This window comes from Nerophis ophidion, linkage group LG27, assembly GCF_033978795.1.
Source record: "Nerophis ophidion isolate RoL-2023_Sa linkage group LG27, RoL_Noph_v1.0, whole genome shotgun sequence".
NCBI lineage: Eukaryota > Metazoa > Chordata > Actinopteri > Syngnathiformes > Syngnathidae > Nerophis > Nerophis ophidion.
In genome coordinates, this window is record NC_084637.1 from 16,130,697 (window position 1) to 16,149,505 (window position 18,809).

General features: G+C 40.6%; 1 protein-coding gene across 2 annotated transcripts in view; it reads left to right on the forward strand.

The window, feature by feature from the left end:
- The window catches only part of LOC133544118 (rho guanine nucleotide exchange factor 7-like), a 54,741-nt gene that overhangs the window by 4,939 nt on the left and 30,993 nt on the right, over positions 1–18,809 (forward strand). For both annotated transcript variants that reach the window (XM_061889183.1, XM_061889184.1), the window contains exons 3-5: positions 17,607–17,691; positions 17,775–17,890; positions 17,971–18,175. In XM_061889183.1, coding sequence (XP_061745167.1) covers positions 17,607–17,691; positions 17,775–17,890; positions 17,971–18,175 — 406 coding nt within the window. The remainder of the gene's footprint in view (positions 1–17,606; positions 17,692–17,774; positions 17,891–17,970; positions 18,176–18,809) is intronic.

Genomic DNA, 18,809 nt, shown 5'->3' on the forward strand with positions numbered 1-18,809 from the left:
AAGTCTATGTATTATGTAGTAACACACACGTTCATAACAATATGTGTAATGTTCAATATTTACCGTATTTTGATCATTTTAATAATTTCTGGGACTGCACGGTGTGCCTCACAATACGAAGGTCCTGAGTTCAATCCCTGGCTAGGGGGTCTTTCATGTGACTGTGTGGGTTCCCTCCGGGTACTTCGGCGTCATCCCACCTCCAAAAACAACACTAAATTAGCCCTAGTGTTTGAATGTTGCCTGTGTTGGCTCTGTGATGAGGTGGCGACTTGTCCAGGGTGTACCCCGCCTAACGCCCGAATGCAGCTGAGATAGGCTCCAGCACCCCCTGCGCCCCTGAAAGGGACCCGCGATAGAAAATGGATGGATGGGTGATTATGTTTTCACGCATTGATTTCTGTTTGCAGCAGCGCGCGTATGACTTCTGGCAACGTGTGTGTTCCTACTTCTGGAATCAAACACGAGTGTGTGTTCTAATTAGAGATGTCCAATAATATCGGACTGCCGATATTATTGGCCGATAAATGCTTTAAAATGTGATAACGGAAATTGGTTTCAATAAGTAAAATTTATGACTTTTTAAAACACCACTGTACGGAGTGGTACACGAACGTAGGGAAAACTATAGAGCGCCAATAAACCGTTAATGCACGGCGTTTGCGTGCCGGCCAAATCATATAATAGCTACGGCTTTTCACACACACAAGTGGATGCAAGGCATACTTGGTCAACAGCCACACAGCTCACACTGAAGGTGGTCGTATAAACAACTTTAACACTGTTACAAATATTCGCCACACCGTGAACCCACACCAAACAAGAATGACAAACACATTTCGGGAGAACATCCGCACTGTAACACAACATAAACACAACAGAACAAATACCCAGACCCCCTTGCAGCACTAACTCTTCCGGGACACTACAATATACACAGGTCACACTGAAGGTGGTCGTATAAACAACTTTAACACTGTTACAAATATTCGCCACACTGTGAACCCACACCAAACAAGAATGACAAACACATTTCGGGAGAACATCCGCACAGTGACACAACATAAACACAACAGAACAAATACGCAGACCCCCTTGCAGCACTAACTCTTCCGGGACACTACAATATACACTGGTCACACTGAAGGTGGTCGTATAAACAACTTTAACACTGTTACAAATATTCGCCACACTGTGAACCCACACCAAACAAGAATGACAAACACATTACGGGAGAACATCCGCACCGTAACACAACATAAACACAACAGAACAAATACCCAAAAGCCCTTGCAGCACTAACTCTCCCGGGACACTACAATATACACCCCCGCTCTCCCCCCACCTCAATCTCGCCCACCAACCCCGCCCACCTCGAACCTCCTCATGCTCTCTCAGGGAGAGCATGTCCCAAATTCCAAGCTGCTGTTTTGAGGCATGTTAGTAAAAAATAATGCACTTTGTGACTTCAATAATAAATATGGCAGTGCCATGTTGGCATTTTTTTTCCCATAACTTAAATTGATTTATTTTGGAAAACCTTGTTACATTGTTTAATGCATCCAGCGGGGCACCACAACAAAATTGGGCATAATAATGTGTTAATTCCACGACTGTATGTCTCGATATTGGTATCGGTAATTAGGAGTTGGACAATATCGGAATATCGATATCGGCAAAAAAGCCGTTATCGAACATCTCTAGTTCTAATCATGTCAGACTCTGTAACAGACAATGAAAACGACTCTTTTCGGACAGATGAGAATTCACAAAGTTATACTTTTGAAGCTAAATAAACTGATTTTATTCGTAAGATGTTGGAGCAGAAAGAAGCCAAGAGAGGAGAATGAAAGTGATTTTGACGCTATAGATATGGAACTTGGAGCCAAGCTATTTCGACATAAATGGATTGCTTACCCAAAATCAACAGGAAATGTCACCGACTAGCTAAGCTGTGTACAAACAAAACATTAAATGTGGGCTAATACTTTACAAATACTGTAATATGATTGTTCATGTTCAGTACAGATGGGTGTTCTATCGCAGTGTTGTGCATTACACACTCAAACGCGTTTCGTGTTGTTGTAGAAGCTAGCTTATCTTTTGCCGTAGCTAGCTTTTACGGCTAATACCGAAGCATGTCGATGTGTTACTACGACAGAAAAAGAGTTCCTCCAGTGTTTGCTCTTACAACAACATTATGGTTATTATACGGGTTACGAAACTCAAATTAAGTATTATTGACGGTTTTTGAATGTATTTCTAAAGTGATTTATAGGTACAATTGATTGCTCCCATTAGCTGCGTTGCCAACCACCGTGAATTAGCCGATTTTTATGTTAGATTGCAGAAAAAAAACAACCTTTTGTCTCCTTGTTTCTCACAATGATTGGCAAAATTGAAAGACAAAGTGCAGTTCTCAGAGTGTTGAAATTAAAAAAAATTAGCTACAACCTATGAGTTGTGCCCTTTTGGATCCGTATTTATTTTAATGGGTTTTTATTTAAAATTGTCATTGCTAAAAAAAATGTAAGGAATCAAAATCAATGTTATCCATTATTGACCTATTTAAGGCTTCAATTATTTCGAATCAAATATTCCACTTTAAAAAAACAATTGGGGTGAAAATGTTACATATTTTCAGTTTTTTCCATTAAAAAACAGGTCTTTAACAAAAAAGGGCATAAAACATAAACATTGTTAAGTTTATATTGCTAGCTAGATATAAAGTTGATGTACAAATTTAGGCGTTAAGAAAAAAAAACAACTTATCTTAAAAAAATTGTATGACTCATCTGGGTCCCCAGAACATACTTGCCAACCTTGAGACCTCCGATTTCAGGAGGTGGGGGGCGTGGTCGGGGGTGGAGCGGAGGTGTGGCTGGGGCGGGCCGTGGTTAAGAGGGGAGGAGTATATTTACATCTACATATCACCAACTTGAGTATTTCATACACATTATATATATATATATATATGTAGGTGTGGGGAAAAAATCACAAGACTACTTCATCTCTACAGAACTGTTTCATGAGGGGTTCCCTCAATCATCAGGAGATTTTAATGGAAGCATTCACATACAGTGGTTTATATAGGGCACAGAGTGGGTGGGTACAAGCAGGCTTAGGGTGTGGTGATTGGCTCATGTGTTACCTAGGAGGTGTTTCCGTCTGTGGCGGCATGTTGAAATGATTTCACTGCGCTTGTTGAGGGATGATTGATCTGGATGATATATAATAAACAGTTTCTCTTTTAAGCATAGGTTGCATCTTGTATTACCACTGTTGTAAGGTGTGCTGGATGCAAGAATTTGCCATGTTATTGAATATTCAACATTATTGTCTTTGAGGTTCCAAATGTGTTTGCTGAGTTCTGTAGAATTCCGCAAAGTCTGGTTTCTAAAGGAGGCGTTGTGATTATTCCATCTTGTTTTGAACGCTCCTTCGGTTAATCCTACGTACGTGTCGGATGTGTTAATGTCCTTGCGTGTTACCTTTGCTTGGTAAACGACTGATGTCTGTAAGCACCTTCCGTTGAGAGGGCAATCAGGTTTCTTGCGACAGTTACATTCATTATTGGTTTCAGAGTCGTTTAGTCTGGGGGTAGGCAGTCCTTTTGCAATTGCTTTGTTGTGGTTTGAAATGATTTGTTGTATGTTATTCATACAGCTGTAGCTCAATTTAATGTTGTTCTTGTTTAATATTTTTCTTAGGGTGTTGCCTTTGGGGAAGTGTTTGTCAATCAGAGTGAGGAACTTGCGGCCGATGTTGGTTGAGACGTCTTTGCTGAATGGCGGATTGTACCAGATGATGTTGTTCTGTTTTCTGCTCTTTTTTGGTTGGTTTCCTGGAGTGGGTTCATAGGTGAGGGTAAAGTTGTATCCGCTTATATCAAGTGCTTTCTGGTACGGGGGGGTTGCTTGGTCGAATTCAGCTTTGCTAGATGACAGCATCGATAGCCTTTTATTATTTCCGGTAGGTATTCTTTTGGTGGTGGTGGGTGGGTGGTTGCTGTCATGGTGCACGTATTGGAGTGTTGTGTTGGGTTTCGTGAATGGTTGGTAGCTGTTATTTCTCAGGTTGAAAGTGACGTCGAGGAAGTTGACGGTTTGCTTGTTGGCTTCAATCGTGATCCGTAGGCCGTTTTCTTTGAAGATTTGGCATATGCGCTTCTTGGTGTTCTCGCTGCTCCTTGGCGAGGCGCGGCACACTGCCAGTCCGTCATCACGATAAATACCAAGGTTCAGGTTGAGGCTAGCAAGCTGGGAGAGGAGGAAACTCCCAACGAGTTCGCACGTTTCTGCTCCGTCAAAACTCCCCATAGTAACGTCAAATGTTGAATTGTTCTTTTTTTGCCATGGTGTACTGTTGTGGATGAGTATGGAGTTCTTTGCGTGGAGGTAACACGCAAGGACATTAACACATCCGACACGTACGTAGGATTAACCGAAGGAGTGTTCAAAACAAGATGGAATAATCACAACGCCTCCTTTAGAAACCAGACTTTGCGGAATTCTACAGAACTCAGCAAACACATTTGGAACCTCAAAGACAATAATGTTGAATATTCAATAACATGGCAAATTCTTGCATACAGCACACCTTACAACAGTGGTAATAAAAGATGCAACCTATGCTTAAAAGAGAAACTGTTTATTATATATCATCCAGATCAATCATCCCTCAACAAGCGCAGTGAAATCAACATGCCGCCACAGACGGAAACACCTCCTAGGTAACACATGAGCCAATCACCACACCCTACGCCTGCTTGTACCCACCCACTCTGTGCCCTATATAAACCATTGTATGTGACTGCTTCCATTAAAATCTCCTGATGATTGAGGGAACCCCTCATGAAACAGTTCTGTAGAGATGAAGTAGTCTTGTGATTTTTTTTCCCACACCTACATATTGCGCTCTACCACGGTATCGAGCACTATTCTCTGGATAATCCAATCAAGACATATATATATATATATATATATATATATATATATATATATATACATATATATGTATGAAATACTTGACTTTCAGTGAATTCGATCAATCAATCAATGTTTACTTATATAGCCCTAAATCACTAGTGTCTCAAAGGGTTGCACAGACCACAACACAAACCACTACGACATCCTCGGTAGGCCCACATAAGGGCAAGGAAAACTCACACCCAGTGGGAGGTCGGTGACAATGATGACCCAGTGGGACGTCGGTGATAATGATGACTATGACAACCTTGGAGAGGAGGAAAGCAATGGATGTCGAGCGGGTCTAACATGATACTGTGAAAGTTCAATCCATAATGGATCCACACAGTCGCGAGAGTCCAGTCCAAAGCGGATCCGACGCAGCAGCGAGAGTCCCGTTCACAGCGGAGCCAGCAGGAAAACATCCTAAGCGGAGGCGGATCAGCAGCGCAGAGATTTCCCCAGCCGATACACAGGCAAGCAGTACATGGCCACCGGATTGGACCGGACCCCCTCCACAAGGGAGAGTGGGACGTAGGAGAAAAAAGAAAAGAAACGGCAGATCAACTGGTCTAAAAAGGGAGTCTATTTAAAGGCTACAGTATACAAATGAGTTTTAAGGTGAGACTTAAATGCTTCTACTGAGGTGGCATCTCGAACTGTTACCGGGAGGGCATTCCAGAGTACTGGAGCCCGAAATGAAGACTTTTTTTGGGCTAGCTATATATATTTATTTTATTACATATATAAATAAAACAAATAGGTGAATTTCAGACGGCACCTATCAAATACACAGTAATAAAAACACAGTTGTTCTACTAACTGTACTGTGCTTGCTGTTACAAAAAAACAACAACAACATTTACCTTTCACTATTTGAGTAACCTTTGTTCTGCCATTTGCGTACTGGTGAGAGTCACTTGCCGTCAGGTGCGCAACACCACATATATCGTTGGCCAATCAAAAAGCAAACCCATAACGCTATAGCCAACATTCACCAGGAGATGGCGACAGACAACATAGAATCACTCTATTACAGACGGGGTCGCCATGGCTGTAACTTCCTCGTTCTTCTTTGTCTCCTTGTGTGTGCAGTTTTTTATTAAAATCCGTAGATGTTGTAACGTGATTGGGCAGGAAAGCTGTTTATATAGTGGGAAACCGGACGTGAAAACAGGCTGTCCCCACTCAGGTCCGCATGGAGCTGGAGGGGGTGTGTCCACCAGTTCCGCTGAATTTCGGGAGTTTTTCGGGAGAAAATTTCTTTCGGGAGGTTTTCGGGAGAGGCGCTGAATTTCGGGAGTCTCCCGGAAAATCCGGGAGGGTTGGCAAGTATGCCCCAGAACCAAACTTACTTACAAACCTAAAGTAAAAAAAAACAAAAAAAAGTATACTGTATTGGTTTTGAAAATGAAAAATATCCAAATGACCCCTGCATGCTTTAATTTTTCAGTGTGTGGCCAACAATAGAAAAAGTTTGGGCACCCCTATACTAGACAATGCTAATTTTGCTGACTAAACACTTATAGAGGTACGGAATAATCACTGATGGTCTGTAGTTATGTTAATCCTTGTGTATAACAACTCCATTACCAAAAGGACCATTACCAAGTTCATTACTGTACATAAATGCAATGCAAATGTATCCTGACACTTATTGCCATGGAAACGGGGTGCATACATATTTCTTTAACCTCTGACTTTGCATTGGGTGTGAGAGCTCTGACTATATTTAGTAGGCTATTGTTTGTGTGATGCACTTTGTTCATTTTAGAGCATTGCTTGTAGGTGGTAGTACACAAATCTGCCTATTGGGAATACAAATAATAATGCATGCCTATGTCTAAATTGCACTGTTGTTATGGATGGTAGAAGAAAACTTCCTTGACTTCTTTGTGAAGAGCAAAAGAGAAATGAAAGGAGGGTTGTAGGTTGATGTAATGCAATATGTCATGCAGGCATTTCATTGGATTTTCCAATCAGGTTGATTAGATGTCAACCACGGCGCTGGACGCCAAGGCTTCCATTAGTGGCAGCCTGGCTGACATCAGCGTAGTAATTCAGACGAGGCGGGCTCTCTGTCCAATTGGGGAGATTACAGAGTGGATTGTAGAAGACTTCTGAATCTGTTAGAGCTGTGTGCTAAATTAGATAAGAATTGCTATCTTATGTTTTGGCTGCCTTTGCTGTATTTTTTACACATTTTTAAATCATAACAATAACAAGGCACACAATAAAAAATGAATTAAATATAATGTTGAGTCTATACTTTTATGTGGATATAGTTTCTGGTCACTCAGCCATTATTTAATCTTTGATGCAGCAAGATATAATATATTGCAAAACACAACATTCAGCATTGCAGCAATAAATAAAAAATGGGGTATCATACAGTAAGTTGGCCCACTGCCATTTCAGGAGGTAAAATACTGACTATTAATCAGGCGAGGCTATAAGTGAGTGACGGTTGTGTGACTGTGTGTGTGTTGTGTATTTTTTGCAGTAATTTACTGTGTAAACAAAGTAAAATTATGTTTATTTGTCATTTCCAACACACCATGATTGCTCCATCCATGCCCTGGGAATGTCTGTGTGATGTGTGCACAGGATTAGAAGAGCCTTAGAGGTATTTTGATTATGGCTATATACATGATGGGGAGATTAACAAGGGGAGCTCAGACTTGGAGTAATCCCGCTTCAGACTGTAGTTTGAACGGAGTCCTGAACCCCCCCTAAGTTAAAATCATTGTTTTGAGGTAGACGTGTGCCATCATACTGTTGTGTCATGTCATGATCTATTTATGAGCGCAGGATGCATTAGCTTTAGTGGTTCCCTCAGGACTGGAATGTATCCGAGACGTTCGGTTGAGTGGGGCAAATGATGTCAATGTCTAATTTGCATAATTGACTCTGACACTAAAACTCAGTGCTTGTGTTTGGACGGGTAAAACCGAGCTACAATAGTACCTTAAAGGGGACCTATGATGCAAAACAACAACTGGTCTTAGTTATAGGTACCTGCTTTTGTCTATTTGGGATCTGCATAAGTCCTGATAATTTCAAATCAAACCATGGAAACATGTTGGAGATATTTATAAAATAATCTTGCCTTCCTTCATACTTCCTCTTAACAAGCCTTTTGAAATTCGCCCGATTTGTGGTGTTTTTTCCATTGGTGATGTCAGCGGATATCTCCATGCGTGGCAGAGATCTACCCAAAGAGTCTGCCATTATTATTTGCACTGTAGTTAATAAGTTTCTTTTTTTTCTCTACCCTCCGGTTGTGGAGCTGACTGGCTCGTACATGCACATGCATCCTCCACTGTTGCCATTTACAATACAAAGTAGTAGGGGTGTAACAGTACATGTATTTGTATTAAACCGTTTCGGTACGGGGGTTTCGGTTCGGTTCGGAGGTGTACCGAACGAGTTTCCACACAGCCATGAATTTACCATGAATTGGTTTACGTGGACCCCGACTTAAACAAGTTGAAAAACTTATTTGGGTGTTACCATTTAGTGGTCAATTGTACGGAATATGTACTGTACTGTGCAATCCAGTAATAAAAGTTTCAATCAATCAATCAAACATATTATGTAGCGTACCGCACATTGTGTAAATAATGCACACCGAGGTACAACACACGGCATGCTAGCAGCGACCGGGCTACGATAGACAGACCATACCTCCTCTTTTCACCGGATTTGTCCTCTTTTGCGGGGCTGTCCGGGTGGAGTTTCTTAAATGCCTCAAATGTCCGGCATTTGAGTTGCGTGTATTTTCAATGTACGTTCAGGGTTTAGAAGGGGTTAAAAACAAAACATATTGTGCACGCAGCAGCATTCATGAGGGAGGGACAAAGACAGAGAGAGCGAGAGAGTTATGATAATCGCGCATGCGTCGCCAGGCTCTGCTTTTTACCCATAGATTTAACATGTTTTATTTTCCATTATCTATAGCAAGGGTGTCAAAAGTGTGCCCCGGAAGCCATTGGCGGCCCACAGCAAATGTTTTAAAGGCCCACGGCACATTTAAAAAATAATGTTAAAATAAACAAAAACATAAACAAAAGTGAAATAAAAAAGCTTAAAGGCTAAATGTAATTTAGAAAAAATTGCAACGTTGACTAATAAAACAAAGCTGTTTTTTTTCTTTCATACTGTCATTGCTCAAAACAAAATATGAATCAAAATCTAAGTTTTTATGAATTATTGACCTATCCAAGGTTCTGGTTACTTTACATCAAATATTCCACTACGAAAAATATTTTTGGTGGAAGATTTTGCAAATTTGGTAAATAAATAACCCAAAAATTAATATTTTGTTGTTTTCTTACTGTACCGAAAATGAACTGAACCGTGACCTCTGAACCAAGGTACGTACCGAACTAAAATTTTTGTGTACCGTTACACCCCTACAAAGTAGCGTATAGTACTAAATTATATATGTCAGTAGACTCTATATAGAAGCGCTTAAAACTACAACAAAGATGCTGGGGAGAAGACTTAGTTTAAAACTACAACAAAGATGCTGGGGAGAAGACTTTGTCAGAGTGGAGCCACGTAAATAAGACCGGCCACAAAACGGCCCATCCTAAAGATACAGTCAGAAAGCGGTTTGAAGATCGTCTGTAAAACATAATTTATGCAGAATTTTGACCCAAAAAACACCATTACATGTCCCATAGACTACAAGGAAGTGCTTTATATGTTTAAAAAAACAAACAAACATAATATGACCACTTTATTCTACGCGTACATTGCATTCTACGACTGAGCTTGTAATGCAAAAACAATGTAGAACAGCCCCGCCTATTGAAATTAAATTAAATACATTTAATCTGTGCTTGGCCCTCCCAAAAAAGCAACATTTGAACACTTAATATGTCTTTTAAAACAAAAAAGTAACTTTTATATAACACATTTTGTTTGAAAAAAATTGTAATAGGATGTACAACAAACAACTACAGTAGTAGAGTGAAGTGAAGTATCTTGCCCAAGGACACAACGGCAGAAGTGGGAATTGAACATAGAACCCTCATGTTGCTGGCACGGCCACTTTACCAACTGGGCCACGCTGCCCCAAATTACAAGTAATTTCAGATCAAAGCTGTGTCTCAGCTTTTTGTTATGCTTTAAGTTGCATGTGTACCTTGACTTGTGAGCATGTTCTTACTCTTGGTTGAAGAAATATTTTTTAACAGGGTTTCAGCAATAGAGTTAATATAAGAGTTAAAATATTGGTAGTCGTTGTTGCTGCTTTGTTTACACAAGAAACAAACACAGGTTTTGATTAGACAGTTGACATGCGTGTTTGCTCAGAGATCGACACAATCCTGCCCTCCAACTATCAGAACTGGGACAGTCTGTGTGAAGGAGAGAAGGCGGACAACAAATAGGGGTGTAGTGGTACGTGTATTTGTATTGAACCGTTTCGGTACACCCCCGTACCGAACCAGTTTTTAAGTTAAAGTCTTAGCTTTGCTTCTTCTGCCTCTGTCTCAGCACCCAGCAATGTCCCACCCCACACAACCATCTGATTGGTTACATATATAGCGGTAACAGTCAATCAGCAGTGCGTATTCAGAGCGCATGTAGTCAATGCTTCAGCGTCGAGCAGATAGGTGTTTAGCAGGTGAGCATAAGGCAGCGTACTCTCCCCAAATGATAATAAACACCTCCCAGTCAACTACTACTAACGTCACTATGAGCCCGTTGACTTTCTAGAAACTTAAACTGCAGCTCAGCTCGGTCGCAGTTCTGGCTTGAGGTGAAGGCTAATTAGTTTTTAGCTTAACGTTGGCTCATTTTGCTGTGTGTGTGTGTGTGTGTGTGTGTGTGTGTGTGTGTGTGTGTGTGTGTGTGTGTGTGTGTGTGTGTGTGTGTGTGTGTGGTTTGTGTGTGTTTGTGCGTGCGTGCGTGCGTGCGTGCGTGCGTGTTTTACTGACAGAAAAGCTTTGAATGGCAGGGTGCCTGCTATCATATGTTGATAAAAATATAACCATTACATAATAAAAATCCACTACAGGCTTCCCAAATGCTGTTATAATTTAAGCATGATGAGTTGCACTTTTGTTTAATGTTGCACTTTTTATATGTAGAAGAAAAGTTTTGTCATTTTATTTAATCTGAGCAACAATTTGAGGCAGTTTAATGTTGATTAACGTGGGCAGAATTATAATAGTGTTCCCAATGTTAAAAGGATAAAGCCATTGTTTACAAATTCGGTAAATCAATAACCAAAACATTTATATTTTGTTGTTTTCTTATTGCACCGAAAATTAACCGAACCGTGACCTCTAAACCGAGGTATGTACCGAACCAAAATTTTTGTGTACCGTTACACTAACAACCAAATAAGGGAAACATGCCTTCCTTATAGCAGCTTATCCACCGATTAGTAGTGTCAGTGTGGATCACGCGGCACGTGGCCACAGACATCCAAATGATGAACATTGATCCATAAAAGTATTGAGAAACTGCAGGTGTTGATGTGTTTCAATTTATTTTATGTAGTCCTGACTCAACAAAGGGAACGGTCGCGAATTACCTATGGTACACAGACATACTGTACATATCACTTGTCAACTAACTTTTATGGTACGTGACTTAAATACGGCCGTGCGGAACACAAAAATGTGCTGTTTTAGGATGACCAAGCACGGATAAAATTGATTTCAGTTAATTTTAATGAGCGGGGCTGCTTTGAGATACGTGTGTTTTAAATTATGAGCTTGTCCGTGGAATCCAATGTGCTCGTAAGTCAGGGGTCGGCAACCCAAAATGTTGAAAGACCCATATTGGACCAAAACAAATTAAAAAATCTGTCTGGAGCTGCAAAAATTAAAAGCCTTATATAAGTGCTATAATGAAGACAACACATGATGTACATGTCTATATTAGTTATATTAGCCTAGTACAGTGGTTCTTAACCTGGGTTCGATCGAACCCTAGGGGTTGGGTGAGTCGGCCTCAGGGGTTTGGCGGAACCAGTCAAGACAAACCCGATGCATCCGTGCTTGCCAACCTTGAAACCTCCGAATTCGGGACATGGGGGAAGTGGGGTTGAGGTGGAGGGGGGCTGGGCGTAGTTGAGGTGTGCGGGGTTTGGTGGTAGCTGGGTTGCATGTTGTAGATTCCAGAAGAGTTAGTCCTGCAAGAGTTACTGGGTATTTGTTACGTTAGGTTACGGTGCGGATGTTCTCCCCCAATGTGTTTGTCATTCTTGTTTGGTGTGGGTTCACAATGTGGTGCGTATTTGTAACAGTGTTAAAGTTGTTTATACAGCCACTCTGTGTGACCTGTATGGCTGTTGACCAAGTATGCATTGCATTCCCTTATGTGTGTGTAAAAGCCACATGAATGATGTGAATGCGCCGACAAGCCGTTTGTATGGAGGAAAATCGGACGTGACGACAGGTTGTAGAGGACGCTAAAGGAGAATGGTTGCCCCGGAAGATTTTCGGAAGGGGCTCTGGAATTCGGGATTCTCCCGGAAAAATCGGGAGGGTTGGCAAGTATGGACTCATCGTGTAAATAATAACTTCTCCATATCGGCGTATCATGGATACGGCAACAGCAGAAGTCACACTGATTTGCAGGTGTGTAGTAATTGGTTGTGAGTTCATGCGAGGTTCATTTTGTACACCAGGAAAAAAAAACATATAACTTTGTCTAGAATTTGAAAAAAAATACATTTTATTTTTCACAAAAGAAGGGTTCGGTGAATGCACGTATGAAACTGGTGGGGTTCGGAACCTCCAAACAAGGTTAAGAACCACTGGCTTAGTATCAAAGGCTGGCGAAATCTTTGTTGACATAAATGCTGTATTTTATTTTTTATTTTACACACTTTAGCAACATTGGAAATAATTAGTAAAATGGAGGCTTCTCACAGGATGAGAAGTTCTGGAAATGACTGGCTCAGAATGGCCAACGGTATAGATGTGTGTGTCCAAGTTAAAGGAGATGGCAGGCTGTCTTCTTCTAATGGATTCATTAAAATCTTTGGGAGTTGGGTTACGTTTGCTGTGGTCTGGAACAACATGGCACACAAAAAAACTCTCAGAAAAGCAGCCAATATTACAAACAGATAACATGTCATGAGACATGCAAATATAAATTATTCACACAGAGGACATAAATAAATGAAATTAACTAAGCTCAAATATACCTACCTACAAATGAGGCATAATTAAGCAATATGTACATACAGCTAGCCTATTTAGCATGTTAGCACCGATCAGCTTGCAGTCATGGATTGACCAAATATACCTGATAGGCACTCTAGAAAATCAATAAAATCAACAAGGCTCACTTTTTTGTATTCATGCACAGCATAAAACGTTTGGTGGACAAAATGAGACCAAGAAGGAGTGGTATAAAACATGTCTCTCTGTGGCAGCATCGGAGAAAGTTGTACATGTAAACAAACTGTTTTATGTCACAGTCCACACAACTACGGTGAGTTCAAGGATCGCTGAAATTAGTAGGACAAGACGGTGTTTGCCAAATACTGCATAACATAAACAGTGGAATTTGTAACAATTTGGAAGGTTTGTGTCGTGTTTGTCCACCTACAGAAAATATATTAAAAATATATATATTTTTTTATCTTTTTACATTTTCACACATATCTGAAAGAGGTCCAGGGAGCCACTAGGGCAGCGCTAAAGAGTGGCTCCAGAGCCGCGGGTTGCTGACGACCCGGTCTAGTTGGTTCAGTCAGGAGACAGATCCAAATTAATCATGTCAAACAAATCATCTGCAGCTTCACAATTTTTTTCATGGATACATGCTTGTTGTTTTGACGTTTGTGGCTGCATGCTTTGGAGGTTGGTTGCGGCTTATGTGATGCGGACTGACTGACTGGCTGGGTCGTCTGCTAACTGTTCGAGCATGTTTTTAAGTTTGTTTTTCTCATCTGGTGGTCCACACTTTCTCCTTTGCATTAACTATAGTATTGTGTCTATCCCTGACTGTGGGCTGTGTACAAATACTACCTCAATTGGGGCTCGAAACTCAAATCAAAACTTAAAGCATAACAAAAAGCCGATAGGTCGCTCGTATCTCAAAATACTCGTACTTTAAGGTACTCGTCAGTTGAGGTAAACTTTATAGTAAATCTGTTATTGTGTATTACGGATTGATTTATTGTTTGTGTTTGTTGAGAAAAGCACGAAAAGAGGGCATTAAAAAATAATTGCATAATAAATCACAACAGTGAGGGGAAAAATTGCAATTAGATTATTTTTCAAAATCAATCAATCAATCAATCAATGTTTACTTATATAGCCCTAAATCACTAGTGTCTCAAAGGGCTGCACAAACCACCACGACATCCTCGGTAGGCCCACATAAGGGCAAGGAAAACTCACACCCAGTGGGACGTCGGTGACAATGATGACTATGAGAACCTTAGAGAGGAGGAAAGCAATGGATGTCGAGCGGGTCTAACATGATACTGTGAAAGTTCAATCCACAATGGATACAACACAGTCGCAAGAGTCCAGTCCAAAGAGGATCCAAGACACAGCAGCGAGAGTCCCGTTCACAGCGGAGCCAGCAGGAAACCATCCCAAGCGTAGGCGGACCAGCAGCGCAGAGATGTCCCCAGCCGATACACAGGCGAGCAGTACATGGCCACCGGATCGGACCGGACCCCCTCCACACGGGAGGGTGGGACATAGAAGAAAAAGAAAAGAAACGGCAGATCAACTGGTCTAAAAAGGGAGTCTATTTAAAGGCTAGAGTATACAAATGAGTTTTAAGGTGAGACTTAAATGCTTCTACTGAGGTGGCATCGCGAACTGTTACCGGGAGGGTATTCCAGAGTACTGGAGCCCGAATGGAAAATGCTCTATAGCCCGCAGACTTTTTTTGGGCTTTGGGAATCACTAATAAGCCGGAGTCCTTTGAACGCAGATTTCTTGCCGGGACATATGGTACCACAGGAAGCCAGTGCAGGTGAGCCAGTACAGGCGTAATATGATCAAACTTTCTTGTTCTTGTCAAAAGTCTAGCAGCCGCATTTTGTACCAACTGTAATCTTTTAATGCTAGACATGGGGAAAACTGTTCTTCCATAGTTTGTCATCGGAAATGTGCGGAATGGTTTTAGATCTCACTTAACAACATTACAGGAATGTATTTTTTTACTTCCAGGTGTTTGTTTCACCTGTGTGTGTGTCTTATAACACAAACAGGAGATACATCAGTATTTAGAAAATAATCATGATGTTTCTGGGTCGCCATGTTAGTGTTATTTTTAAGATAATGTTCACATTATAGGACTGGGAGATGAAAATAAAAAAAACTATCACAATTTAATTTAACGATGTCGATTAATGTCACATTTATTGTATTGTTTTTAATAGAATAGAATAGAAAGTACTTTATTGATCCCTGGGGGTAATTCAGCACCACAGTTTGCTCACAATAGACAATAATAATAATAAATAATATGTGATGAGGTGGCGACTTGTCCAGGGTGTAATATATGAATAATATAAATGTATTCTACATATATTCTACATTTAAGTGCAGTCAAGAAGGAACCCGCTTGTTTTAAATCATCTGCCTTAAAAACTAAAGAAGCTAAATAAATAAGATGAAGATAAAAACATTGTAGAGGTTTCTCTCTTGTGGTGGGTTCTCCTGACACCGACAGATCTTCGGGAGCCCGGTAGACCGTTTGAATCAAGTCTTTTTATGTGCTTGATTTCCAGCAATATATGTTTTTCCAGTCCGGTGTGTCTCTCTCTATTCGTCTGCTCACCCGCAACTCCAACTCCAACCCCGGGTCCCTACCGGCTGCTGCTAATGAAGGTGACAGGTGATTAGATAACAAACTCCAGCTGGGCAATCTACTTACCTGCCGCTGGTTTCGAGGCCAGTCTTTGCACATTCTGCTCCGCAGCAGGCCTGCGGGCCATACCGCCCTCCACAAACATATTTAAAGGTTTTGTTCAGCATTAAAAGAATGTAAAAGTAACACATTTTTATATTTATTTTATCTAAAGTTTTGTTTTATGTTTGTACAAATACCATTTAGAACAACACTGATCTAGTATAGTGTTTGCTCAGTGATGGAAGACCCAAAATAAACAAATTCCTGCCAAAATATGAATTATAAAGCTACATCCGCTGCAACCGACATCACTTCGTGCATCCTTTTTAATAGCAATACAGATAGTTTCATGTTAAAATACAGTCCGGTGGGCATTAAGCTCCAAGTTTACTTCTGCGGAAAATTACAACCGGAAGTGGGGTGATTGACTCCCATTGGCTGCTGTCACAGATTTTGTCGCCATTTTTGATCGATTAACATGCCCATATTTGATTTTCGCGATTGACAGCTAATATATTACGATTATCGGTCACAGCCTTACGTCATTCTACGTCTAATATATCCATATATTGATGCGTTCTAATACGTGGCCAAGTCTGCTATGTCATGAGGTATTGGTGTGTTAAGAAGTAGATGTAGGATGCCCTCTACTCTACGAAGTTAAAACAACACAATACAAAGACAGTCCCATAATAATCTGTATTTTTGAGCAAGGGTGAACATTAGGGGTGTGGGAAAAAATCGATTCGAATACGAATCGCGATTCTCACATTGTGCGATGCAGAATCAATTCTCTTTTTTTTTTTTTAATCGATTTAAAAAAAAAAAAAATTATGAATCCAACAAAACAATACACAGCAATACCATAACAATGCAATCCAATTCCAAAACCAAACCTGAACCAGCAACACTCAGAACTGCAATAAACAGAGCAATTGAAAGGAGACACAAACACGACACAAAACAAACCAAAAGTAGCGAAACAAAAATGAATATTATAAACAACAGTATCATTAGTTACAATTTCAGCATAGCAGTGATTAAAATTCCCTCACTGACATTATAATTAGACATTTATAAAAATAATAAAAAAGAATAGTGTCCCAGTGGCTTACACTTGCATCGCATCTCATAAGCTTGACAACACACTGTGTCCAATGTTTTCATAAAGATAAAATAAGTCATATTGTTGGTTTGTTTAGTAGTTAAAACAAATCTACATTGTTGCAATCAGTTGATAAAACATTGTCCTTTACAATTATATAAAGGTTTTTTTTTAAAATATACTACTCTGCTAGCATGTCAGCAGACTGGGGTAGATCCTGCTGAAATGTTATGTATTAAATGAATACAGAATCGTTTTGAATCGGAAAAATATCGTTTTTGAATCGAGAATCGCATTGAATCGAAAAAATCGATATATCATTGAATCGCGACCCAAGAATCAATATTGAATCGAATCGTGGGACACCCAAAGATTCGCAGCCCTAGTAAACATCCATCCATCCATTTTCTACTGCTTGTCTCTTTCGAGACGGGGGGTGCTGGAGCCTATCTCAGCAGCCTTCGGGCGGAAGGCGGGGTACAGCCTCGACAAGTCGCCACCTCATCAAAGGTCCAACACAGATAGACAGACAACATTTATACTCACATTCACACACTAGGGCCAATTTTTTTAGTGTGCTAAATGTAAAAAAAATATATATATACAAAAAAACATAAAATTGCGGCAGACCGCCACAGGGTGTATTCTCACTCTGTTGAATGTAATTCATCTTCTCAACCCGACAGGCTTTTGAAGTCAATGACCTCTTCCAGGGTCTCAACTTCCCCAAGGTCCTTAACTCCCTGGTTGCACTGAACAAAGCCACTGAAGGTAAGGATATTTGCATAAAATGTCTCAATTATATCGTAAATATCATGCAAAGTCTGTAATTTTATGCTGCTCCTTGTTCGCAGAGAAAGGTGGCGCTGTGTGTGTGCCACACTCGGCCACGTTGAGGATTAAATCTTTCGATTCTCTGAACAGTCAAAGTCGCTCGTCTAAATTGCCGCCGCATCAGTACCGCAGCCTTGTAAGTTACTCACACAATGACCCTCAGCACACACAAATATTCTCCTATTGTGACTGATGCACATGTTTTTTCTGTTGCAGGACATGTCGGAGGGGAGTGGGACTGGCAATTTTCTGGTCAAAGCACGTTTTGCCTTCCATCAGACAAATGAGGACGAACTGTCTTTCTCGAAGGGCGATATCATTAGTGTGAGCAGGCAGGAGGAGGGGGGCTGGTGGGAAGGTTCTCTCAATGGCAAGAGTGGCTGGTTCCCCAGTAACTATGTGCGGGAGCTGAAAGGAAATGGTAGGTGCAGCTTTATATAATGAAGAATTATGCATAGGACTTAATTGTGTGAATGCTCCAAAGCATTCACACATATGGTTTTCGTTCTTCTTCTTCTTCTTCTTCTTCTTCTCCAGATTTTAGCGCGCTCTACCATCCACATTTTTCATCCGATTTCGAACCGTTTCAACTTTAAACTGTTCAGTTTATTCGGGAATTGCGAGCTTTTCTTGACAAATTCCCAAAATTCCTAGATTTCCCAGAATTCCCGGTTTTTCGGGACATTGTTCCCATTTAAAGGCCTACTGAAACCCACTACTACCCACCACGTAGTCTGATAGTTTATATATCAATGATGAAATATTAACATTGCAACACATGCCAATACGGCCTTTTTAGTTTACTAAATTACAATTTTAAATTTCCCGGGAGTTTCTTCTTGAAAACATCGCGTAATGATGACGTGTACGCGTGACGTCACGGACTGTTAGGAAATATGAGCGCTGCACACACACACACAGCTAAAAGTCGTCTGCTTTAACCGCATAATTACACAGTATTTTGGAGCTCTGTGTTGCTGAATTTTTAGCAATTTGTTCAATTAATATTGGAGAAGTCAAAGTAGAAAGATGGAGTTGGGAAGCTTTAGCCACAC